At 35.5% G+C, this 27789-nt stretch overlaps 1 protein-coding gene across 1 annotated transcript in view; it reads right to left on the minus strand.

Moving 5' to 3' along the window:
- The window catches only part of PRMT3 (protein arginine methyltransferase 3), a 126504-nt gene that overhangs the window by 48586 nt on the left and 50129 nt on the right, over positions 1–27789 (minus strand). The window contains exons 11-13 of the mRNA XM_019955035.2: positions 15732–15810; positions 4195–4382; positions 2161–2247 (exon numbers count right to left, since the gene is read on the minus strand). Of these exons, the coding sequence (XP_019810594.1) occupies positions 2161–2247; positions 4195–4382; positions 15732–15810 (354 nt within the window). The remainder of the gene's footprint in view (positions 1–2160; positions 2248–4194; positions 4383–15731; positions 15811–27789) is intronic.

The raw sequence follows: 27789 nt of genomic DNA on the forward strand, positions 1-27789 counted from the left end.
CTTTCACTTTTCAAATCAAAACTACAACAAGGTACCACCTCACACCAGTCAGAATGGTCACCATTAAAAATCAACAAATAACAAATGCTGGAGAGGGTGTGGAGAAAAGGGAATCCTCCTACATTGTTGGTGGGAATGTACATTGGTATAGCTACTATGGAAAGCCATATGGAGGTTGCTAAAAAAACATGCGATTCAGCAATCCCACTCCTAGGCACATATCTAGAAAAAACTATAACTCAAAAAGATACACGTACCCCTATGTTCATAATAGCACTATTCATAATAACCAAAACACGAAAGCAACCTAAATGTTAACAGATGAATGGATAAAAAAGATGAGGTACAGATATACACAACGGAATACTCCTTAGCCATAGAAAAAGAATGAGATAATGCCATTTGCAGCAACAAGGATGGACCCAGAGATGATCATACTAACTGAAGTCAGAGGACAAACATAATATGACAGCAATTGTATGTGGAATCTAAAATATGACACAAATGAAATTATCTACAAAACAGAAACAGACCCATGGATACGGAGAACAGACTGTGGTTTGGTGTAGTGGGGAGGGATGGAGTGGGTGGTTGGGATTAGCAGATGCAAAGTATTATATACAGAAGGGATAAACAAGGTCCTACTGTATACCACAGGGAACTATATTCAATATTGTATAATAAACCATAATGAAAAAGAATATGAAAAAGAATGTATATATATGTATAACTGAATCACTCTGCTGTACAGCAGAAATTAACACATTTGTAAATCAACCACACTTCAATAAAATATTTTTTTTAAAAACGAGGTCATTTTTAACACTCAAGGATTATGAATATCAAAACACAGAGTAAGTCTAGGAGTTAAAGGCTGTAGTCTGTAATTTCAACTGACCAAATAACTTCAGTTTCTATTAATAAAAAGCAGAATTAGAAAGTCTGGGATAAACAAATGGGAAAAATGAAATTTTGCTTTTCACCAATTAAATACATTAATATAATGGGTGCTTAACAATCATAAGTCTGGGATTTAGATTTTTTTTTAAACTATAAAACCAACTTTGATGAAAAAAAGACTTTCTCATAACATCAAAGAATAGCTAAAACATTTTTGGATATAAAATAATTATTGGCTCAAAATGAACTGAAAAAACTCTTGAAGAAATCATATAATCTTTGTACGCTGATCTGAGCAAAGTATTTACAAGAATCAGGTTGAAGAGTCAAAGTTTACATGACTATAATCTGTTTCACAGTTTCTGACGATACGGTTTTCAATAAAATTTTTCATTTTGAAGATATAGTTAGTATTTTTTAAACCATGTAATTAAATTTTAAGATGATAAAAATATACCTATAATACCTATGTAAATTTATACGTTGGTAAGGAAAGGTCCACATTTTGTTAACATTCTAAGTCTCCTGGTAAAGGTATATACTGTAAACTTAGTGTTAATACACATTGAGAAATTATTTAAGAAAAATTAATGTATTTTAGTAATAACATTTCTGGCTACATTGTAGGTGTTTTCACATGTTATATCTCACTAATCTATACAATTAGTCTTCAACACAGAAAGAATAACCATTTTTCTTAAAGCAGTTAATTAGTCTGCAGTACTTATTACCTAGGTAAGCTGAACAAAGTAACAAACTATGGAGTGGCAGAACCAAATGTGAATCTAGATTTGTCTAACTTTTCTAAAACATCTACTTATTTCTATTAGAGCAGGCTGAATCTTTCAAGACAGGTACACCATCAGTTTCTTCATTATTTTTCTCACAGGAATATAAAATATTATACCAAATGATCATCTTATTTCCATCTAAATTGAGTGTTAAGAGTCAGTGAGAGGAGCAGGGCATTTCCCTTTTATCTATGAAGATAAAGTTGAGTGTTCTCCATTAATTATATAAGTAACAGTGAAGAGTTTATAAAGAAATATCACTATGTAAACATGGTTTCCTAATACTCTCTCTTCTCAACTTTCTGAAGTCTACTGACTTATTAAAACAGATCTATTCAACAGACAGATTCGATAGACTGTCAAAGGCAATAGTCTTTTTCATTTATCACAAGTCTGGTAATTAATTCATTAGCCTGCCAATCAACCACACTACTAGAGAGATTTGTGAAAGTAGAATGAAATAGCTTACCGTGCACAATGATGTCTCTGTGATTTTTAGGGTAAAATCTGAAGAAAATTCCAAATCTGAGACAGATGTCGTATGACAATCTATATGCTACCCATGAAAAAAAAAGAGTAGAGGGAAGGATTTAGTAAAAATAGTAAAAACAAAATCAGAAACACATAAATATTTCTTTTTATGCAAAAAAATTACTGTAAGCCAATGCTTTGCAAACTTTAATCACCCACACTCCACTTTGGGGATTATTTCTAAACTTAAGGGCTACTAGCACTAATATATAATTATATCTTCTTTTAATCAAATTAGTATTTTTTACTTAGACTTGTTATATGAATAATATATATCAAATCATGGCTCTGTTGTGCTAAAATTTTTTCTAAGATAGATTAAGATACTCTCAGATAAAAAGTGTTTTCCTTGTTCCAACCAAAATCATTTTGTAAACCACCAGTGGTACACATTGACAATAAATTATGTGGTAAGTCAATCTTTTTTGTAGGAAATGCCAACTTGAAAACATATGCTATTTAGAAGAACAAGATGTTTTAGAATTCATTTTTGCAAGTGCATTTGAAGTTTGTTAGACATTAAGAACAACCATAACAATTCCAAACAATGAACAAAATCAACTATGAAGATTCACTTCAGGGAAAAAAATGGCCAAATATCCTTATTTTCCTGTTCTGTCCTAGTTCAAAGCTTTCTCCATTTCACTATGGAGAGTAGATGGACTTGGGTACAGCAGTGTGACCAAAGGATGCTGCGCTGTGAAGGCTGTCATTGGCATTTGGCTGACCATGAATAGGTTGTAACACAGTGAACACAATTCACACGACTACTTGAGGCATTACTCTATTTTAAACAGTGAGGAAATTTTAAAGAAGCTACACTGTGGTTGCCTTTTATTTATAACAGGATTGGGGAATACAGAACAGGCAACATTTACCTAAACAAACAAAAAGAAAAAGGATATGTATACTTTTTAAACACCTTGGTTTATCAGTCCTAAATTTTCTATTTCAACTATCTTATTTACCCATAGCATTTTGGGGAATTAAGCCAAGAAATAACTAGAAAGAGAAATTAGCACCACGACATGGGACCCTTCTCTTTCTGTTCCATCTTAAGACTGAATTGGCTATAACCATACACCCTTCCCTGAGTGGAAGAATCCAAATAGATCCTTTACACTCAGTGTACCAGGGCACTGAACAGTCCTATAGTCATTAACCATGCTATATTTTTTTTTCTTAAATGAACGCAATTTTAATCAGCTTGTTTTCTTGTTGAGAAACTTTACATATTAAGACTTTATCCACTTAAGAAAATTAATGAACTTTTACTGAGTATCTACTGAATATTTTGTGCCAAGAATAATTATTGATACTATGAAAGTAACAGTGTGACTAAAAAGAGACAGTGTTCTGAATTTAATACTAAACAAGCTATATTTATTTAATTATACAATTGAAATAGATAAATTAAGGAGTCTTTCACCAAAACCAACAGTACTATCACTAACGGCAAAATTACTCAACCTATGCAAATTCGACATAGCAAATTGTCAATAAAACTAGAGATTAACATGGTGAAAAATATAAAATTTAAAACAGCAGGGTTTTAGTCTCATGGACATAGTCACTATAATTACTTAATCTGAACGGAGGAAATCTGAATGAGAAGTTAAACTGTGTGAAACATACATGAATGAATAACCTGGCTGTAAATAAGCAGCTTAGAACTAAGGGCAGGAGGTGGTGGTAAAGCAGAAATGACACTACAACAGGACTTTCTGCCTTTACTAAGTCAATGATTCAAGCCTTCAGTGTAAGAAACTTTACTACATAAAGAGAAGTGATTCCAAACGGATGGCACAGTCAACTGGTAAATATTATGGCATCAAGTTGCTTTAATTAAAATGAAGAATGATTAGTTTTGAAGACCCATACTTAAAATCAATTCATTAATTTGAAATACTAACCTCATAAATGAAAAATAATAAAAAGCCACATCGTTAAAGAAAATTAGGTAAGTACCCACCTTAATACTACAGGCGTCTGAAATAAGTGTCTTTGGATCTAAAATATCCACCACAGCCTCCGGAATGACTGCCTTCTTCATGCAGGACATGTTGAAGCCATAGACATCATCCCAAAAAGCAATTCTATCAGCATGCTTATTCATATCACTTACTGCCACAAGGCTGATAGTGCAAATATCAGGGTAGACTGTAACAAATAAAACACCCAGCAATTTAGTGTTATCTGCCTTTATAACAAAATATAATCATTAGGCTAACCAGAAATACCAAATCCAAAGTAGAGATTACTAGCAATTGATTACTAGCAATGGAGGGTAGTAAGATTAAAATAAGGATTTCAATGATGAGCTCCTATTCAAATTATTTTAAAAGGATGACACAATCTTGAAATTATTAATATTAAACATGCTAACTGTAAAGAGGTACTAGATTTTTACCTTATATGTTCTTTTGAAACGTGTAAAGACAAGTCATTTCTAAAGATGTTATGTGACATGTAAAGAAAATTATGGGACAGAATTTTATAGTTGTGCAGACCAGTTCATATTACCCTCTCTTATTTATTATAAAAGGTAAATATTTATGAGCACTAAATATGTGCCAGTAAGTTACTCTAATTTACAGACTGTGGATACATGACCCTACTCAAACTTACATTTATATAATTTTGACAAATAAACTGACAATTATTTGTGATGTAATAAATACTAAGAAAGGGGAAGCATAAGGTACTAAGAGACCTATAGAAAAGAAAAACAAAAAACAAAAACCCCCAGCTAACTCAGGTTTGTTTATGGCAGGGAAACAAATTATTACGATGAGAGCTGAAGAACAAGTAAGTTTGGAATGTTTGGGGGGGAGGGGGAAGATATGTTCTAGGTAGGGTGGGCAGTGGGCATCTAGGGACATAGTACACTCCAACTTGAGAGGAATAAGTAAGGAATACTAAGCTACAAAGCTAAGTAAAACCAAAAAAAATAAAGCCAGGGCTGAGTAAACCACATTAATAAACTGGACTTTATTCTGAGAATAAGGATAAGCCAGTGAAAAATTTTCTATGAGGAAGCACCTGGTCAAATTTTGGTTTCAGAAAAGCCACCTGGAGTGCAATGTGGAGAATAAATGGTAGGAAGCAAGACTTAAAGAGGCACTTGTAATAATTCAGCTGATCTGAAGCAGAGTGACGGCTGTGGGAATGGAAATGAGGAGATACAGTCAAGGTAAGTTTAGGAGGCAGAACTTACAGACTGTAAGACAGGCTGGCTAAGAAAGCGAGAAAACAGGAAAGAGGCAAGGATGACACGATTTATACTTAGTGACTCGGCAAACTATGGTACTAACCAGGGAAACAGCAAATAAAATAAGGGCAGATTCAAGAGGAATATGGGAGTTTAATGCTTAGACAAATAGGTAAAAATATCCAAATACCAGCTGACACATAGGCCTGGATCACAAAAGAGGTGATCTGGATTCAATACCAAGAGAGTAAGTGTTAAGAGAGGTAGGGGAATAGTGTGTTCAGAGAGACTTCTTTTTTTTTAGTTTCGGCTGTTCTGGTCTTCATTGCTGTGTGTAGTTTCAGAGAACAGAGGCTACTCTCTAGTTGTGGTGAGTGGGCTTCTCACGGTGGGGGCCTCTTTTGTTGCGCAGCATGAGCTCTAGCTCAGCAGTTGTGGCGCATGGACTTAGTAGCTCCATGGCATGTACGATCTTCTCGGATAAGGGAATGAACCTGTGTCCTTTGCATTGCCAGGGGGATTCTTTACTACTGAGCCACCAGGGAAGCTGAGAGAAACCCTCTTCTAGTAACAAGTAAAAGTCTACAGCACAAAAATTTTAAAACAATACTGATGCTTTTTGGACTAACAATAAAATTAACTTTGTCCTTCAAATGTCAACATTTAGGGAATTTGCGAATTAAAATATAAAGTACACATTACTGTATCAACACACCGAAAGCAAGTACATGTGTGCCACAGAAACAAAAGAAATAATTTCACTATTATTAACTTAGCCTTCAGACTTAAACATCAGAGAAATAACCCTCCTTCCTCCAAACTTTCTCTCCACAGCTGTAGGAATTTTATTATTCAATGACAGCAGTACTAAATTATCTTCTAAATAAAAGCCCATGATAAGATCTGTTGACAACGAAGCAACTGCTTCTTCCAAACCTGACATCTGAGATACCCAGAAAAAAAAACCTGGTGCTATGATACTGATACGTTTCCCAAGTCTTGTCTAAAGCAGCAAGTGAGTCAGGTGTGACAGCTCCCCCGGGCTGGAGTTGACTGCTGGGTAACCTGGATTACTTCTATTTTCCTCTTCCTCCACTAATGTGGTAAGCCTCTTGACTTGTGTTTAAATTTCTGACTGATATAAATTCTTCAAAGTAAAAGATATGCTACTGCAAACGGTGATTCAGCAAGAGTTATCTGCTATAGGAAAGGTATGCATGTTTAGTTTCTGAACCAGGTCCTTATGAATGAGGAACACTGAAGAAGAAATAGAAGCAACTTTAGATATCTGGGTCAGGAAGATCCCCTGGAGAAGGAAATGGCATCCCACTCCAGTATTCTTGCCTGGAGAATGCCATGGACTGAAGAGACCGGTAGGCTATAGTCCATGGGGTTGCAAGAACTGGACACAACCTAGCAACTAAACCAAAACGAAGTTTTTTATGTACACTTTGTCAGACTTAATATGACCATCACAGAAGCTTTCCAACATTATGTCCTGTAGTTTCACCCTTAAAGAGGAACATAATAGATCAGGGGTCAGCAAACATTTTATATAAAGTGACTGTATTAGGTTTTGTAAGCTATATGGTCTTTACTGAAACTATTAATCTCTGGTGTGCTATGATGTAAAAGCCCCACAGATAATTATAAATACATGAGCATGGCTATTTTCTAATAAAACTTTATCTACAAAAATAAGCAGGACACTAGGTATCAGTTCAGTTCAGTCCCTCAGTCATTTCCAACTCTCTGCAAACCCATGGACTGCAGTCCTGCACACCAGGCTTCCCTGTCCATCATCACCAACTCCCGGAGCTTGCTCAAAATCATGTCCATCGAGTCAGTGATGCCATCCAACCGTCTCATTCTCTGTCATCCCCTTCTTCTCCCACCTTCAATCTTTCCCAGCATCAGGGTATTATCAAATGACTCAGTTCTTCGCATCAGGTGGCCAAAGTATTGGAGTTTCAGCTTCAGCATCAGTCCTTCCAATGAATATTCAGGACTGATCTCCTTTAGAATGGACTGGTTGGATCTCCTTGCAGTCCAAGGGACTCTCAAGAGTCTTCTCCAACACCACAGTTCAAAAGCATCAATTCTTCGGTGCTCAGCTTTCTTCATAGTCCAACTCTCACACCCATACATGACTACTGGAAACACCACAGCTTTGACTAGACGGACCTTTGTTACAGGCAAAGTAATGTCTCTGCTTTTTAACATGCTCTCTAGGTTGGTCATAACTTTTCTTCCAAGGAGCAAGAGTCTTATGGATATTCCTAATACAGATGAGGCAGTGTATAATTCTTCTATTTTAGAATATTATTAAAAATCTAGTGGACTTAAAATACTATCTAGCCTTTTCTAGAAATGTCCAAAATCAGGCACTGAATCAAGTAATATGATGTACTCATTAGTAACAGCATTAAGAAATAAGGATAACTTTTCCACTGTTTTTATAAGGAAAAACTCAGTTACTAAACTAATTAAAAAGCAATTCTGATATTAGAGAAATGCAAATCAAAACTACAATGAGGTATCACCTCACACTAGTCAGAATGACCATCATTAAAGATTCTACAAACGATAAATTCTGGAGTGGATGTGGAGAGAAGGGAACCCTCTTGCTACTGGTGGGAATATAAATTGATACAGTCACTATGGAGAACAGTATGGAGATTCCTTAAACAACTAGGAATAGAACTACCGTATGACACAAAAATCCCACTACTGGGCATATACCCTGAGAAAACCATAACTGAAAAAGATGCAAGTACCCAAATGTTTGTGGCAGCACTTTTTACAACAGCCAGTACATGGAAGCAACCTAGATGTCCATCGACAGATGAATCTTACATAAATCGTGGGGTGTGTGTGTGTGTGTAATGGAATATTACTTAACTATAAAAAAGAACACATTAGAGTCAATCCTAATGAGGTGGTTGAACCTAGCCTATTATACAGAGTAAAGTAAGTCAGAAAGACATTGTATATTAACACATGCGTATGGAATCTAGAAAGACAGTACTGATGAACCTATCTGCAGGGCAGCAAGGGAGACAGAGACATAGGGAACAGACTTGTGGACGCAGCTGGGGAAGGAGAGGGTGGGATGAATCGAGAGAACAGCATGGAAACATATATATCACCATATGTAAAATAGATAGCAAGTGGGAATTTGCTGTGTGACACAGGAGCTCAACTCAGTGCTCAGGGACAACCCAGAGATGTGGGATGGAGAGGGAGATGGAAGGGGAGTTGAGGAGGGAGGGGATATATGTATATCTGGGGCCGATTCATGTTGATGTATGGCAAAAACCAACACAATACTGTAAAGCAATTATTCTCCAATTTAAAAAAATTGCTCACACAATTAGCAGATTATAGGAAGTAACAATAACATATTTTAACTGTTAAACAATTTAAAAAATATGTTGGTAATAAGAAGAAACAGACTAAAGAGGAATATGATTTAATTTTTTGAAGTTTATTTTTCAAGCTAATTATCGAATATATTTCACAAAGATATAAAAAATCATGGCCTCTGTATGTGTTAGAATTTAGAAATAAGTTTTTATCTTTCAGTTAGTAAGATATATGAATATTCATGAAAGACCTACTATCAGTGCTATAGGTCAATTTGATTCTTTATCCACCTCCTCACAGCTGGCTAACATTTTGGGCCACCTGCCAGAATCCTGACTAACCCTTTACCTTCACATTCTGACACATTTGTCATCTGATTTTTGTCAGATGGAAGCATAATTGAATAATTATTCCCTCTTGTAGGTGAAATTAACAAAGCACTGACTGGACAAAAGCCTTCTCTTAGCAGACCATTTATAAATTCATGGCTTTGACATCTGTGTCCTTCTCGATTCATTGCCCAGAATTCATTTGTCACTAGAACAGCTCACATGGTGAACAGATAAAGATGGGAACTCCTTCATCCCTTAGAAATGCCTCACAAACTTTTGAACACTAAAGGATAAGACTGAGACGCATGAAGAAACTACTCCTAGTAAACACTAGCATCATTGTTTGTATGTAAGTAACCAGAGAAGGAAAAGGTTTATAACAAAAAGGAGATAATAAATAAGTCAATATAGACTGTTCTTTTCACAGTATATGAACCACATAGAGGAAAACTTCAGTGAAATAATAGTCAATGATAAAATGACTATCATACATCAAGGAAAATGTACTACTAGGTAACTACATCATCAAATAATCGCAGAGGTTTAAAACATTAATTTCAATTTATATAATAAGGTTATCTTAAAAATCAACTGTTTATTTGGAAATTGCAACTTTTCTCATCATTAACTTATAATAAATACTGACTGGGTCCACTCTAAAGCTTAGCTAGGCTAAATTGTGGCTGTAATATACACTGAAAAAATTATACTAAAAAAGGTAGAAAATGACAGTACTGCAATATCACTGAACAAAACCAAAATAATAAATGTGGGCAAAATGAATCTGAAGATGAGGAAGTACACAGTGAATTATGGAAATACTGAAGGAAACCTCTAAGCACTATGACACAGACTCAGTGACTGATTATACTGAGATAAGTTATGTAAAAGTACTAGACAAAAGACAGGTGAAAATGCCTAAACTGATTGCAAACTTTTATAATGTATAAATTTAACATGAATCTCATGTTTATCAGCTAAAACTCAGGAGTGGAATTAACTTTTATTGAGCAACTACTTTATGTCAAGCACCTCATTTAGACTTTTGACTGATTCTATAAAGCTAGATTATAATCTTCATTTTTAAGATAAGGAACCTGAAGTTCAGAGGAATAAAGTAACTTTCCAAAATTACTGTTAATCAGCTAACTAGGTAACTAGTCATCTGATGAAGCAGGGATTTAATTCGAGGTCTGACTGCAAAATTTTGTGCTTTCCATTATTCATGATGCCACATTTTGTGCTTTTCAAACAGAGAAAAAGTAAAGAGGAACTCAACTGCCCTAATGAGCACCTGTTGGAAAAGAATGAGGAAAGAGAAAAGTGTTAAGGAAGATTAGAGATAATAAAAACTTCAGGGCAAAGTGAGGAAAATGGGAATGTTCTGCCTTACCCATTCCATCTGAGTAAAGGAATAAGGTGATAAAGCAAAGAGAGACACTAAAAAGGAGAGCAACCAAGCAGAAATGGGGGAGGAGTCATCTAGAGTTCAGCTTGCAAGGGAAAGGCATTTGTAAACCTGGAACTCATAACAGAGGCAATTTCTTATTAGCATAGACCAGGATTCCAATGTATGTATCTGCCACTCTGTTCCGCTGCCCTCTTCTGAACTGTGCATGAGATTTCCTGTTATGAGACAGATCTGCTTTCTTTTATAGAAGCTGAAAATGAGAAAAAGTTGCTTTCCCTCCTTTGCAAGTTAGGCACGAGTTCATGACTGAGGCTCCACTAATGATACACACCTAAATCTCTGCCTACTTTTCAGAGGCAGCAATACCTACTACTGTGTATTGTTGCTGTTTACTTGCTAAATCATGTCAGACTCTGCAATCCCATGCACAGTAGCCCTCCAGGCTCCTCTGTCCATGGGATTACCCAGGCAAGAATACTGGAGTGGGATGCCACTTCCTTCTCCAGGGCATCTTTCCGACCCTGGAACCCAACCTGAGTCTCCTGCTAGGCAGGCGGATTCTTTACCACTGAACCACCACGGAAGTCCACTACTGTGTACACCTTAAATAAATTTGAAAAACAGGATGATTCCCCAAGTTTTGGGTCAAAAGTATCTGATGTGGTTTTTGGTTCCAAAGTATCCGGAATTCTAATAAAAGGTCCCAGACATTGTGATGGTCTGTCAAGGTCAGGAAATGACGACTTAGCAAACGGCTGTCTTAAAACTCTGCTTTGCATAAACAAAGTTCTCAACTTGATAATCCTGACAATTTATAAATTAGAGAAGCGGTATACTGAGGACCTCATAAGGAAGTTGAGTTTTGTTCTGACTGTATGAGAGGGGAAGAAAACTTTCATTTTCCTTGTAATGAAAGGCAATGAAAATAACATTCTTTTCCAATACCAGAGAAGATGTCTCCTTTAATGGGCCTCTACATTTCTATGCAACATTGTAATTTTACAAAACCGTTATCAGTTCTGAGGATGTTTCAAAGAAACAAATTATTTCTTCATGCTCCAACAGTATTAATTAGTCCAATTCTCGAGGATGCGAACTCTGATTACGACTAAAAGTGGAGTCTGCCAGGCTTCTACAGATAAATTTACTATTTTCCCTTATAATGAGAAGATATTTCATGGGGGAGATTCTCAGAAACAAACAACTTAAGTATGCCATTCTTAACCAAATTTTCAGATTGTTTACGTATTTTATATACATCAACCTTTTCAGTAGCTATGAAGATGGGCATGATTTTGCTCCTTAGTGCTAAGCCCTATTTTTATGAATAATTATATATTTTGCCCATATTCCCTTTTGTTAGGTATCAATAATGTAACTGTATTTTCCTCTTTGCTTGAGTATCTTTTTTTTGTCCTGACTTTTCTATGTAATTTTGTTTTAAGTGTACCACAGAATCAGGGTTTCTCTTGTGTTCCAACGTAAAAATTTTTTTCTTTTATAAATTAGTTTAGTCCATGTACATTATTGATATGAAAACTTTTCTTGTTCCTATCATGTTACTCTGTATCTATAGTTTTTGTTTTATTGTTTTTTAAGCAGTTCAACTGCACAGTCTTTTTCCTTTTTTCTTAAATATTCTTTTATTTACAAAGTCTGCCTTTTTTGTGCTAATAGCTAACTTTATAATTACAACCTTACAGAATATCTCCTGTTTCTCTTTTTAATAGTATTTACTAATCTCCTATCACGAGTAATGATAAACAGTGTATTTACTTGGTTCTTCCCTTTCCTTTCCACTTTTTAATCACCCCAATTATTTTTTAGTTATAGAGAGATATATTGATAATACTAACAAAAATTACAGAAGTGGGCATAAAGTTAGTACATAGCTTTATTTTTCAAAACAGCTAGAAATCATATTATATCATGATTCATTTGACCTGACGGAGGTAATACTGCTTCATTTTTTTTTAAGTCAATTCTACTGAGGTAAAATTTATATGCAGTAAAACTCACTCTCTTTGCCCTTTTCGGTGTATAATCCTATGTGATTTGATAAATACTCCAGTTATACAATCACCACCACAATCAAGACACAGACAGGACTGATGACCACAAGCCTCACCATTCAATTTTAATCAACAGTATCATTTTAACATTACCTTTGTAGTACTAAATGTACTTATAATGCTATGATGTGAGTTGTCATTTTTAAATGACATAAAACAGCCAACCCTTGAACAATGAAATAATGAATTACATAAATTCCTATTAAAGATAAATCTGTGTAGGTATTTTGACACTTTTAGTGTATAAAACATTTATATCTATGCTTCAATCCTAAAATATACATTGGTTTTCAAATTCAGTTCAGTTCAGTTGCTCAGTCATGTCCGATTCTTTGCTTAATTTCTTGTAAAAATATGCACTGGTCATGATCTAACATTTTCCTGGTGTTCCTCCTGAGTTTTTGGTTGGTTGAATGTAAAAACACTACGTTTCTGATATACAATTGGTAAACTAATAATAAGCAGAAAGTAGTAAACCCACTTTCAGTAACTTTACAAAACTTAAAAAAAATTATTTTATTTTTAATTATTTTATTTGGCCTCACCACATGGCATGTGGAATCTTAGTTCCCCAACCGAGGACTGAACAAGGGAACAAGGCAGTGAATGCACCGCGTCAGCCTAACCACCGGACTGCCAGGGAATCCCCACGAAGTTTTATTAGTGATAACAGCAGAAAATGAACACCTCTAAAGTACTGTGGATTACTTGGTGATTAGGAGAGTGACTACTTAAGCTATTGGCTGACTATGTTTTATGAAGGCCTTGCCATTATATATAAAGTGAGACACAAATTGAACTAAGATTCCTGTAAAAATAAATTGTGGTCCCTTCATGCTTATATAGTCTTCAATAGTCTATTTCTCATAATTCAGTTATTCTTTCTTAAATCTTTACACTACTAATAGCTTACTAAATCTTTCATTAAGAAAAACATAAAACTCTTATTTGCAATAAAAGAATGAGCATCTAGATGACCAATGATATTCATCAAAGCATGCTCAAATACACAAAATAGGCTAAACCACTTCATGTTACTCATTTCTGTCTTTTCCTACTTTTTTAATTCTGTTGACAAGTAACATTCAATAGCACCACTGATGCAGTTGAATGCTGACCTCTCTTTACTACACCCCTAGAATATCTGAGTGCTAAAAGCAGCTATATAAAAATATGGAAAGAGATAGATTTATGTGTCTCTACTTTATCCCTCCGATGATGGAAAATAGCTCTGCCACTGTTTCAGCTACAACCTCTTTATTCACATGGCTGTAAGTTCTTAATGAATTTCATCAAGAATTCAATTTAAATGTATTAAACTGCTGTCAGTCCCTCAGTAAGATCAATGAACACCACTCAGGGAGGTATGGAAACAGTTTTCTGAATCTTCCCCTGAAACAACTTCAAGGCAAGAATGAGATTCAATAAAATGCACTTTAGTAAAGAAACAACAAGGAACAGTCAATAGAACATGAATACTAGAGTCTGGCAGATCTGTGTTTAGAAAAACAAGTTCAAGGCTTGGATATTTAAATGTACCATCCAGGACATCTATGTTTCTAAAATCTCAAAGGGCTGTTGTGACGATTATATGTAATACAATAAATAAAGGTAGACTGTATTATTTGGCTGCTAGTAGACAAAAGTAGCGGAGAAGCCAACGGCACCCCACTCCAGTACTCTTGCCTGGAAAATCCCATGGACGGAGGAGCCTGGTAGGCAGCAGTCCATGGGGTCATACAGAGTCGGACACGACTGAGTGACTTCACTTTCACTTTTCACTTTCATGCATTGGAGAAGGAAATGGCAACCCACTCCAGTGTTCTTGCCTAGAGAATCCCAGGGATGGGGAAGCCTGGTGGGTTGCTGTCTATGGGGTCGCAGAGAGTCGGACACGACTGAAGTGACTTAGCAGCAGCAGACAAAAGTAGATAATATTAGTTTCTAGTCATTAAGTATAGTTGTCATAAAAAAAACACTGCAATTATTACAAGATATAGCCAATTATTACAGGGTAAAATATATCTAAAACATTCTAGCCATATTCATGTCACAGATCAGAAACATATCTTGAAATGGTTGCAGAAAATACAGCGATAAAATGAGAGCATTTTGCAAAAGAAAGGCAATCCACTTAAATGCTATTATAAAAAGACCTCAATTGTCCTGGAGAATTTTCTGCGCACTTTCTGTTTTGGCCTTACTGATTTTTACTGCCAAAGTAATTTCATAGAACACGAATGCGCAGGAGGCATACATATGCTCAAGTGCTTTTATGATATCAGTTCAAAATGTATCCTCCTTTTCATCTACTTTTATATAGCAGTTTTATCAACTATACTCTGACCACAGAAATGACTTACTAATTCTAAAGCTTTGAGAAAGGGAAGGTCCAGGGAAAGGTGAGTGAAGGGAGACAGATGCTATTCAACTCAGTTTTAATGATTCAATGCAATAAACATGTATTATGATCTATCTATAGTCCAGGAGCTGTAGAGCTCAGTAGAGAGCCAAAGATGAGCAAAACATAATCCTGAGGACACTCTATTTGTATACAGCTGTTTACAGCAGAAAGCCTATAAAACACAATCTTACCAAGTATGCAGATAATGTGAGTGAAAGTTCACTACAGACATGAAAAGGAAGCCTTCCACATTTATTGGGATCTATTTAAAAATACTGACTGGTATGCGGTGCTTTATAAATTTAACAGAAACCAATATTTAAATGTTCCTGTTAAATCACAGAGAAGACAGGTTTATACATTTAGTGAAGTCATGGAAAATTTGCTACCAAAGTGAATGATTTCCAACCTAGTATGAAACATTCTTTTGGGGAAAAACAACAACTAAATGTCATAAAAACAAACAAACAAATCAAAAGACTCAAGTGTTCACGAGAATAGCATTAACTTGGGAGTCCTGCATATCTTATATTAATACAATGTTCTACTACCAACAGTACACTAAACAAATGTCTTAAAGCTTCCTCTAATGGAAACATCTTTCATCTCTATTGGGAACTTTCTCAGTCATGCATAGTTTATTTGAAATCCAAAGGTTCATTTGGTTCTGCCAGACTAAAATTAGATTACTAAATCTAGAATTTTATACTCACCCGATCCTCCTTTTGCCAAGTATTTGTTCTTTGCATAAAGGACAGAATCTAACATAGACTCAAAGAGAAGAAAATAGCCCTATATAAATAAAAAGGGAAAAGTGGTTTTCAGAAATGTGCAATATCATAAGCAGATAACTTTAAATATCTAGGCTAGTATTTCAGCAAAAAATAATTTTTTGTCTCTACCATATAACAGTCTTCAAAGTTTGAAATTACCTTTTGCAGGAAATTCCCCATGTAATAATTAAATCAAGCCAGCGTACTAAGTGGATCAAGAATGTTTATTACAGTAGAATGTAATGAACCTTCTCTACCTGTGCTTCCACTTCCTAGACTATTGTTTCTTCCCCATTAAAAGCAAAGTTGCACATAGAAATTGCTAATGTATTGTATAACTTCCTGGAATACTGCAGTATGAATCTAGACCAATTGTTCTATTTGCCCCCAGAGAACATTTTTGATTGTCACAACTATTTAGGAGGTAAATATCCTTTACTGATAAACATCTTTTACTGACACAGGATGTCTGATCTCAAATGTCTATAGGGTTAAGGCTGAGAAACTGGTCTAGAATATCTTTTCCCAAAGTTATTTTCTGCCCAAAGACATTCTCTTTGAAGAGTTTTTTTTTTAAAAAAAGAGGGCAGGGGACTTTTAATCAAAGAGGTGAGGAAGATCAGATGTTCTATTCTCCTCGGAGAGATTTATAATGCACAACAGCACATTAACAAGTTCTGAAAAGTGTTACAGTGAAGAGTATGGCTGAACATATTTTAAATAAGTATTGTCCCCTTTCTGACTAGAGACCTTTCTTTTCCTATGTAACATATATCAACATCTTGCACAACTCTGTTGTCTGAAACACACTGCGTGAAACTTGGCTCCAGTGCACTCCAGATTCTGGAGAACACTGCTGACTCCTTCACCAAAAAAGGATAATCACAGCACAAATGAAAAGATAACTCACCACTTCAGTAAGTCCCCTACATATGAACCAGTTCCATTCTGAGAGCACAGCTGTAAGTCCGATTTGTAAATCCAACAAAGTTAGCCTAAGTAACAAGCTAACACAACTGGCTATATAGTACTGTACTGTAACAGGTTTATAATACATTTCATACAAATAAAACATAAAAAACAAAAAATTAAGGAAACATTTTTACTCTTACAGTAAAGCAACTTGGAAAGTACAGTAGTACAGTGTGCTAGCTTGGCACACTTGAATCTTTCAAAGTTCGCTACTTGAAGGTTCGTATGTAGGGGGCTTACTGTATCGGTGTCACATACACAGCACATTCTAGTAGTATGCTACACAGTTTATTATAGAAATGATAAAGTAATTATAAGTGAGAGATCAAAGCCAGTTTCTATTAGTCTTCTTCTGGGGCCTATCTCCCAATAGCCCTGAACAGTAGGGAAAGTTAAGTCTTCAGTACAGTGCTTATTAGCACACAGTAAACACTATTATTGCTAAAGGTGAATGAATATGAGTGTTACCCTCACTCAGCATTGTGAAACAAAACTGTTTTCATTCATTTGCTCTGTGCACAAATTAAGTGTCTAATAAAATCAATATACAACACAATGAACAATGTTTCAAAGGTTTCTGCTGCTGCTGCTGCTAAGTCGCTTCAGTCGTGTCCGATTCTATGTGACCCCATAGATGGCAGCCCACCAGGCTCCCCCATCCCTGGGATTCTCCAGGCAAGAACACTGGAGTGGGTTGCCATTTCAAAAGTTTCTATACAACCAGAAAAACCTGTAAAACCACAATGCGTAATTTTCCCAAGAGATTAACAACAAATTTAAATTTACAGAAAATACAGCTCTCATGTTTGAATCACTTATAACGGAACCTAATTAAATTGTTGCTAGCAACTCTACACTGGCATTTACCATTTCCCCCCAACTCACTAATTTATTGATAAGAAAATAACTGCCTACAAAACACAGACTTAGCAACAAAAGTCTTTTATTAATGTGTTTACTTAGGAAAATTAAGGATTTGGACTTCCCTAGTGGCTCAGACAGTAAAGACCTGCCTGCAATGGAGGAGACCCAGGTTCAATCCCTGGGTCCAGAAGACCCCCTGGAGAGGAAATGGCAACCCACTCCAGTATTCTTGCCTGGGAAATCCCATGGACAGAGGAGCCTGCCAGGCTACAGCCTGTGGGGTCTCAAGGAGTTGGACACAACTGAGTATGCATGTATACATGCATGATAACAAAAGCGACAATAACAACGGTATTCTGTATCATAGTTCTGTTGAGAGATCTAAATATGTTAATAAATGTAAAAGGGTTTACAGCAGTAAATCTTATCAGTTTAACTAAATAAGTACTTAAAATTATATTTGTAAAGGCTACGGAGATTTTTTGAAATTATGTTTAATACATTAGAAGGAAGGTTTACCAGATTCTTCAGAATCATATAGTATTTACTTAGTGAATGGTCCTTTATTCAAATCCTTGAGTCAGAACTAAAATTCCTTTTCTTTTTTTCCCCAGGAGTCACTTTTTCCCAGACTATCCAAGACTATGTATATGTGTGTGCATACAAAAAATAAAAAGACTCTTTTTAAAATCCTTGAAATTTCTTTAAAATTCATAAACAAAATTTTAAACCCAATCAAAATAATCTGATCAGGTTGGCCAAATTAGTGCCAATTCCAACTTCAAGGTTCTCAGAGAGATTTTTTTCCCCTGGGTTAAAAATGTCGACTTTTCTTAATCCTCTGAAGTTTGGTATTTATACTTAAAAGAATTTCCTATATGTCTACTTCTATTCAAAATAAAAAATATCAATAAGCCCTTTTCCACATAACCCATGATGATTACCCAGAATCCTGATCAAACAATATTAGAGAGAGCTTCTGAGGTTCTAACTATTTAAACAACATAATTTTCACATCAGAGAAATCAGCACCAGCGAGGTTAAGTGACTTATTTTAGGATATGTAGCTGGAAAAATAACTCTGGACAATCTTCAAATCCCATCATAAACACTGGCTTTAAGATTCAATTCCAAATGCTGCTAACCAAACTCAACCTGAGATAGAGGGCAAGCAAACAAAAGAAGGATAATCATCCCTCGAAGCTTGAACATCCTTTCCTAGATGCCATGCCTTTATGTCAAAATTTTTAGAGTGAGCCACCATTATTAGGTAGGAGAATTTCTGAAAGCAAATAATCAAATGTTTTTGTTGATACATGTAAAGGATTTAGCACAGTGCCTGGCACCGAGTTAACACATAAAACCTACTAAAGACTGTATCACACGACTGTATTTTGGCAGAAGTCATATGGGGTCTACTACTATGGGATGGAACTGGGCTACAACGGTAAAAGCAAAAGGTTTTCTTCTTTCCCCATTCCTCCCCCCCCCCTCCTTTTTCTCTCTTCATTGGTGTATAATTAAAAACAATACTTTAAATCTATTTCTTTAACTTTTTAAAAATAATTTTATTTTGGTTGTGCTAGATGTTCACTGCTGCACTTTTCCCTAGTTACAGCAAACAGGGTCCACTCTCCAGCTGTGGTGCACGGTCTCACTGTGGTGGCTCTGTTACAGAGCACGGGCTCAGGGGCAGGGGGGGTGGGGGGCTTCAGTAGTTTTGGATCCTGGGCTCTAGAGCACAGGCTCAACAGTTGTGGCAAATGGGCCTAATTGCTCTGTGGCATGTGGGATCTTCCCAAAACAGGGATCAAACCTCTCTCCAGCACTGGCAGGCGAACTCCTCACCACTGAACCACCAATAGACCCTATATCTATTTCTGATAATACCTTTCTTCATTTCTGTAGCAAGATATTTGAATGGACATGAACTTGGGCAAACTCCAGGAGATGATGAGGGACAGGGAAGCCTGGCTTGCTGCAGTCCATGGGGTCACAAAGAATCGGATACGACTTGGCAACTGAACAACAAGTAAGATATTTCTAGTGTAAGTATATGACAAGGGTTCTATTCTGTCAGAGTACTTTTCTAAACTTTATGAACTAGCAAATCAGTAGAACAGCATTTCTTCAAAACAACAACGGATTACACATATTCATATTTAGCCTATCTACTAAATATGCCACATTATTATTATTATGGTCTAATTTTGCAGCTAGTGGGCTCTTAGTTCCCCTATCAGGGATCAAACTTAGGCCCTGGCAGTGAAAATGCTGAGTCCTAACCACTGGCATACGTGCGTGCTCAGTTGGGTCTGGCTCTTTGCAAACCCATGGACTGTTTAGTCCACAAGGCTCCTCAAGACATGAGATTATCCTGGCAAGAATACTGGACTGGGTTGCCACTTCCTCCTCCAGGGGAATCTGCCTGACCCAGAGACTGAACCTGTGTCTCCTGCACTGGCAGGCAGATTCTTTACCACTGAGCCACCTGGGAAGCCCCTCTAACCACTGGACCACCAGGGGAAACTCAAGCCACATTATTTAATACTTGATGAAGACTGACAATTTTACTAGTCATTTATTTCACTTAGTATCTGGATATCTGTTCAACTACTACCTCCTCAAAAAGGATTTTCTTGATTCTCCATATTAAATATCTTCTTTCCCCACCAAACTCCATCTCTTTATTCTGCTTTGTACTCCATCATGGCACTTGAACGAAAACTGGTTATTTTTAAATGCTGTTTTGCTTTCTAAAATTAATTTTCAAATGTTAATAGTGGTAAATATCATCACAGTAATATTAAGTGTCCTTTATGGAATATCTTATTTAATTCATCCCTAAAGCACATGTTATTATTTTCATTCAGCTGACAAGGAAACTAAGGCTTAGAAATGTTAAATAACCTAAAAATCATAAGACTTAAAAAAAAACAGCTCACAGTTAAAGAAACAGTTGAATGAGTCAGAATTTGAATCCTTGTCTATCTGACTATAGAGGCCAAGTTCTGAGTAACTATTCTCTGTTGCTTCTTGCTGATTTACCTGAGTAAAAGTAAGACTTGGTATTCATATTATATTATGGGACTTCCCAGGTGGCTCAGTGGTAAAGAATCCCCCTGCCAATACAGAAGATGCAGGTTTGATCCCTGGGTCAGGAAGATCCCCTGGAGGAGGAAATGGCAGCAGTGTCCAGTATTCTTGCCTGGAAAATCCCATGGACATAGAAGCTCAGTGGCTACAGTCCATGGAATTGCAAAGAGTCAGACATGACTTATCACACACATTTGTATTATATTATACTACATTTGTAATTAAGGACTCAAGTGTTCTGAAATAAAAAATACCCAGCACATATTAAACAAGATTAGATTTACAACAGGTACCTGATTGATAATATTTCAGAGTGAAAGCTTAGTTGGCAAGTGGCTGTTAGCCAGCATTCACTGTGAAAAATATTACTTTAGAAAATCCATAAATATATGTAGAAACAAAACTTAACTGTGAGATAAATTAAAATGTCTAGTTAAGTATATTAGCAGATGAAAAGATTCATATATGGACTGCTTGCAATTATTGTCCTTTCTCGCAACTTTCCACTTTGCTAAACTTCATTTTACTATAGGCTCCCTACGTGACAGAATGGGCTTTAATTTCCTGGGAATTGTCCTTGGTTCTGAACCAAGTCATTTATTACTGATATCAGAAGGCTTTGCTCCAAATGCCCTGCTTGTCTGCAGTGTGATTCAGACTGTAATTTCACAGGCTGCTGCCTCACCTGTAGGGGTGCCATCTGGAAGAGAATTATACTCCATACTTTCTCCCATGATGCTCATGGAGCACTCTTCTTCCCAAATTGACATTCATTTTTTAAAATTAAAATTTGCATTTACACTTCAAAAATTAATTACTACTAAAGGAACACACTGGATCAAATCTGGAACTAAAAGAGCCATTAACATTATTCACTGAAATAGGAACCTTATTTTAAAATGCCTGTTCATGTGATACCTTCAGAATAAGGTGCTTCTCCTGACTCATTTTTTTTTTCAGTTCAAATAACTCAATTACTGATACACTCTTAGGCAGAACTAACTAGTTAAAAAAGTGAGGCTAGGGGAAAGCAAAAATAAAACAAAAAGCTAGTCTGTAGAAAGTCTAGTGACAAACAGGCAATAATATGGATTTAAAGATAAAAATAAAAGATTATTCCAAAAACTAAACAAGCCTATAAAATCTAATCCCAAATTCTTTTTCATATTCTTTTCCATTACAGATTATTACAAGATACTGAATATAGTTCCTTGTGTTATGGGCTTCCGAGGTAGCTCAGTGGTAAAGAATACTCCTGTCAACGCTGGAGATGCAGGTTCAATCTCTGGGTCAGAAAGACCACTGGAGGAGAAAATGAACCCATTCCAGGATTCTTGCCTGGAAAATCCCATGGCAGAGGAGCCTGGCAGGCTACAGTCTATAGGGCTGCCAAGAGTCTGACGTGACTGGGCGTGTGCATGCACACACCTTGCGTTATACAGGAGGCCCCTGTGGTGTATCTATCGTATATACAGTAGTGTGTATATGTCAGTCCAAAACTCCCTATTTATCACATTCCCCCTTTCCTCTCTGGTAACCATAAGTTTGTTTTCTATGAGTCACTGCTGTTTTGTAAGTAAGTTCACTTGCCCCATTTCTTTTAGACTGCACATATAATATCATGATTAGCTGTCTTTATCTGACTTACTTCAGTTACTATGATAATCTCTAGGTTCATCCATACTGCTACAAATAGCATTATTATTTCTTTCTTTTTTATGGCTAATATCCCATTGTGTGTATACACACACACACACAGTTTTTTCTTTTTCCATTTATCTGTCAATGGACATTTAGGTTGCTTCCATGACTTGGCTATTATAAATAGTGCTGCTATAAACACTGGGGTACACGTATCTTTTCAAATTAGAATTTTCTCCAGATTTATTAGCCCAAGAGTGGAATAGCTGGATCGTATGGTAACCCTATTTTTAGTTTCCTAAGGAATTTGCATACTATTCTCCATAGAAGCTGCACCAATTTCATTCCCACCAACAGTGTAGTAGAGTTCCTTTTTCTCCATACCTTCTCCAGTATTTTTATTTGTAAACTTTTTGATAATGGCCATTCTGATCTGTGTGAGGTGTACTTCATTGTGGTTATGATTTTCATTTCTCTAATAATTAATGATACTGAGCATTTTTTCATGTGCCTGCTGGCCACTTGTATGTCTTCTTTGGAGAAAGATATATGTGTATTTCTGAAACAATATTCCCAATCCCCACAGTGATTGAAGAAAATTGTGAATTTTAACTGGATATTCTACTTATAAAAATAATTACTTGCTAGCACTTTTATTAAAGAGAATTATTGACATATTAAGTTACATTTATATAACAGGGTAGTCATACAATATTCATAAGTTATAGATATTTGAGACTACAGGAAAGATGAACTCTATTAACAGTATGATTCAAGGCTTGAAGAACAAGATCACACTCTGTTTCCTGCAAAAATGCATTTTAGGAGCTACTGATCCTCTGAGTTCAACAATACCAGAAGAAAGAAAACAGACCATCTAGTTAGATGCATCAGTAAGCTGGTTGTCACCCTGAGAGTCATTTGCTAAAGCTATTATAAACTGAATAAACTGGGAAACAGGAGATAAAACCTATCATCCAGCCAAAGTGAGGAAGAGAAGAGGAAATGACCCTAAATAACAAAACAGAGACAACCAAATATATCTGCAGAGTAAATATAAACTTAAAATATCATCTGCTGCCACCTTGCCCCCTCCCTGCCAACCCAGTTGAGAACCGTGGTCAAACATGTATCTCCTCCCCACCCCAACACCATTTCCAATAATTAACTTAAGCTAGTCCTCTTGTTAATTCACCACACTAATTTACAATGTCCAGGTGGCAAGAAAAACTTCAATCATTTAAAAGTAATTCTGCAACATACTTTGTTGGTATGACTGAAAAAACAGGAATTCTCATACTACTGTTGGCAAGAAAGCAGAATGGTAAGATAAGTGCTAAGAAGAATTTGGTAAAAATTGTTAATACTGCATATGCATTAAGTCTTTGACCCATCAATCCCACCTCCGGGAACATGAAATAAAATGAATAATGTATAAGAATATGCAATACATTATTATTTGTAATAGCAAAAGAATGATAGACATTTTCATGAATGTTAGTTATTTACATTACATTTATCTAGACAATGGAATATTATCCAGCCATAGAAAAGAATGAGGAGTATTTCTCTATAATGATATAGAATGATGGTCAAGATATAATTTTAAATTAAAAAGCACAAAGCATAGAACAATACATAGAGTGTGTTAACTCTGCATAACACAAGGGTAAAAATGTAAATATATACATATCTAATATTTCAAAAATAAGCCAAAAGCTAAAAAGGAAACAAAAATTTATCTATTAACTAATGGGCAGAAGAATGGAATCACTAAACTTTTTTGTAATTAAAACATAAATTTAAACTAAAAAGAAAAAAAAGAAGCAATTCTTCCAAACTGAAGAAAAAGAAAACTAATACATCTGAAGGTACGTCAGGTTGGTTACATAACCAAAGGAAACTAATTACTTCAAATAACTTTGTGTGTGTATGCTCAGTTTTGCCTGACTCTTTGTGACTCCACGGATTATACCCCGCCAGGCTCCTCTGTACATGAAATTTCCAGGCAAGAATACTAGAGCAGGTTGCCATTTTCTACTCCAGGGATTGAACCCATGTCTCTTGCATCTCCTGCACTGGCAGGCAGATTCTTTACCACTGCGTCACCTGGAAAGTCCCCCTCAAGTAACTTTAAAACACAGTATTTAGACTATATATTTCTCATGAGATATATATTCTAGGACAAAAGAAAATATAAGGAAATCATAAATGAAGTTATAAAACTTCATTTACAAATTCTGTTACTAGTAAAATTCATGTAAAATTTTTGAAACTATTATATAGATATATGATAGAACAAATAAGCAATTATTATTCTAAGAATCAAGATTTTTCTACAAAGAGATACAGTATAAAATTAAAGAATTAAAAATTCCATAATCTTAAATTGGAAATATCAGTGTAAACTCATGGATTTTTTAATATTAAAAAAAAATAGCTATATCTGTCTACTAAGAATAACATACAACGAACCCAGACTGTGATCTCTAAATACTGTTTCCCAATGAAAGAATCAGGATTCTTTGGTTCCTTCCAAGTTTAGGCAGTATAAAGTGACTGTAAAGAGTTTTATACTATCAGAAAGTATAATCTGAAATTTAAACATACATTTTTTTCTTCTCATCATTATACCGAGGATAACTAGAAATTGTTAAAGGGATCTAAGAGGTTAATTCAAATGCTTATCATTAGCTAAACATGGGCCAATTCAAAAATCAAAATAATAATTACAATGGTTCAAAACACACCAAATATGAGTTCATAATGACACTGCAAACAAAAACAAAAACAAAAAAAAACCCTCCAAAAATCTCTTTAGAAAATGCTGCAGAATAATTCATTATTCTAAAAATGTTAGGTAGAAAATATCCAGCATTTATCACCCTTTCAACTATAAGCTATAGTTCATAACCAAGTACTTGATGAAAGTACTTAGTAACAAATAAAGAAAAAATGATAGAATACCACAATTTTGTAACTTCTAATGAAATAATGAATCTAAGAGATCATTTTCAATGAATTTTAAACTCTTTAAGTCAAACACTGATAGGGAACTTTTTTTCCTGTTCTGAATTCCAACTAAGATCCTGAGAACAGAAAAAGGGAGGGAAGGAAGGGGAGAGTGTTCCACCATGACAACCCCACTAAAGCCACATGGAACAGAGAGAAATGTCGTGATGGGCAAGTGGTGACTTCTGAGAACTAAATCCATGACTAGTTTGTATGATTCAATTTTAAAAGAACTGAAGAATTAAAACAAACAAATCCAATTAAAAAATGGGCAGAAGATCTGAATAGATATTTTTCCAAATAAGACATACAGATGGCTAACAAGCACATGAAAAGATGATCAATACTGCTAATTATTAGAGAAATGCAAATCAAAATCACAATGAAATAAATATCACTCACATCTGTTACAATGGCTATCATCAAAAAGTCTACAAATAAAAAATGCTGAAGAGGATGTGAAGAAAAGGGAACCCTTCTACACTGTTGCTGGGAACGTACATTGGTGCAGCCATTATACAAAACAGACTGCAGGCTCCTTAAATTACAAACAGAACTACCATAAGATCCAGCAATTCCACTCCTGGGTGTCTATCCGGAAAAAACAGAAACACTAACTGAACAGGATACATGTACTCCAACGTTCACAGCAGCACCATCTGTAATACTTCAGACATAGATAGTGAAGGACAGGGAAGCCTGGAGTGCTGCAGTCCATGGGGTTGCAAATATCAGACATGACTTAGAGACTCAACAACAATAAGACATAGAAGCAACTCAAGTGCCCAGCACTAGATGACTGGCCTAGGAAGATGTGAAACACACACACACACGACTATTACTCAGCCATAAAAAATAACGAAACACTGCCATTTGCAGCAATGTGAACAGACCTAAAGAATTTTATGCTTAGTGAAATGTCAGAGAAAGAAATACTATATAATATCATCTATCTGTGGAACCTAAAAAATAGCACAAATGAATGTACATGTACAACAGAAATAGACTCACAAACTTGTAATCACCAAAGGCGAGAGAAAAAGGAGAAGGGACAAATTAGGGGTACAGACTAACAGGTACAAATTGTGAAGTGTTAGTCACTCAGTCCAGTCCGACTATTTGTGACCCCATGAACTGTAGCCTGCCAGGCTCCTCTGTCCATGGAGTTCTCCAGGCAAGAATACTGGAGTGGGTAGCCACTTCCTTCTCCAGGGGATCTTCCTGAACCAGGGATCGAACTCAGGTCTCCTGCATTGGCAGGCAAATTCTCTACCGTATGAGCCACCAGATACATATAAGCAACAAGGAAATACTATATAACAGATGAATTATACCCATTATCTTATAGTAACCTGTAATGGAATATAATCTGCAAAAATCATGAATCACCATGCTGAAAGTAATACAATATTGTAAATAACACACATATTTTAAATAGCACAATATTGTAAATCAAACTATCCTTCAATTAAAAAAAATATCTAGAGAAGAGGCTATAAAAAATGGATGAGTTTAACAGATGGTGAAAAATAACTTCAGAAAAAAACAGGTGGACTGAAAAATTATCCAGAGTGCAATTCAGAAAACCAAAACATTAGAAAATATGAAAGAGGTGAAGAGGCATGGAAAGTGAAGAAGTCTAATAAATATACAATGGTAATTTTAGAAAGATTTATTAAACAAGATACAAAAAACTCAAACCATAAAGAAGTTTGATAAATTTGATACACAAAGTTAAGAATGTCTATTCATCAAATTACACCAAAAGAGAGAAATGACAAGCCACACACTGCCAACAAATAGAGAATAATGTATCTGTTAAGACAAGCTAGGTTACTCTGCACTAACAAACACCCAAATAACCAACTAAAACCAAAACAGACTTCTTTCTGATATGACAGATTGACAAGAAACATTGCTTATTATAATCACTCAGGGATCAGGGAAATCACAGGGCCATACCTAACTTCAAAGGATACAGAAGAAACATTCTATTATGTGCCTCAAAACAAAGAGAAGCAAAAGATATGAGAGTAGGCCAAGTAACAGTTTGATAATTATAACAGATAAGACACTCTTTCAGAAAATAATAAGACAAAAGTCACAAACAGAATGATAAGCAAAAGAAATCAACAGAAATTTTATAGAAGAAAATGCTGAAATGAACTATAAGTTCATTTAAAACTGCTGTAGTTTTGATTTCCATTTATCTAATAATGAGCAATCTTGAGCATCTTTTCATGTGTCTACTAGCCATCTGTATGTCTTCTTCAGAGAAATGTCTGTTGAGGTCTTCTGCCCATTTTTTGATTGGGTTGTTTGTTTTTCTGATGCTAAGCTATATGAGCTGCTTATATATTTTGGAGATTAATCCTCTGTCAACTGCTTCATTTGCAATTACATCCTCCCATTC

The sequence above is a fragment of the Bos indicus genome, chromosome 29, assembly GCF_029378745.1.
Source record: "Bos indicus isolate NIAB-ARS_2022 breed Sahiwal x Tharparkar chromosome 29, NIAB-ARS_B.indTharparkar_mat_pri_1.0, whole genome shotgun sequence".
NCBI classification, from domain to species: Eukaryota; Metazoa; Chordata; class Mammalia; order Artiodactyla; family Bovidae; genus Bos; species Bos indicus.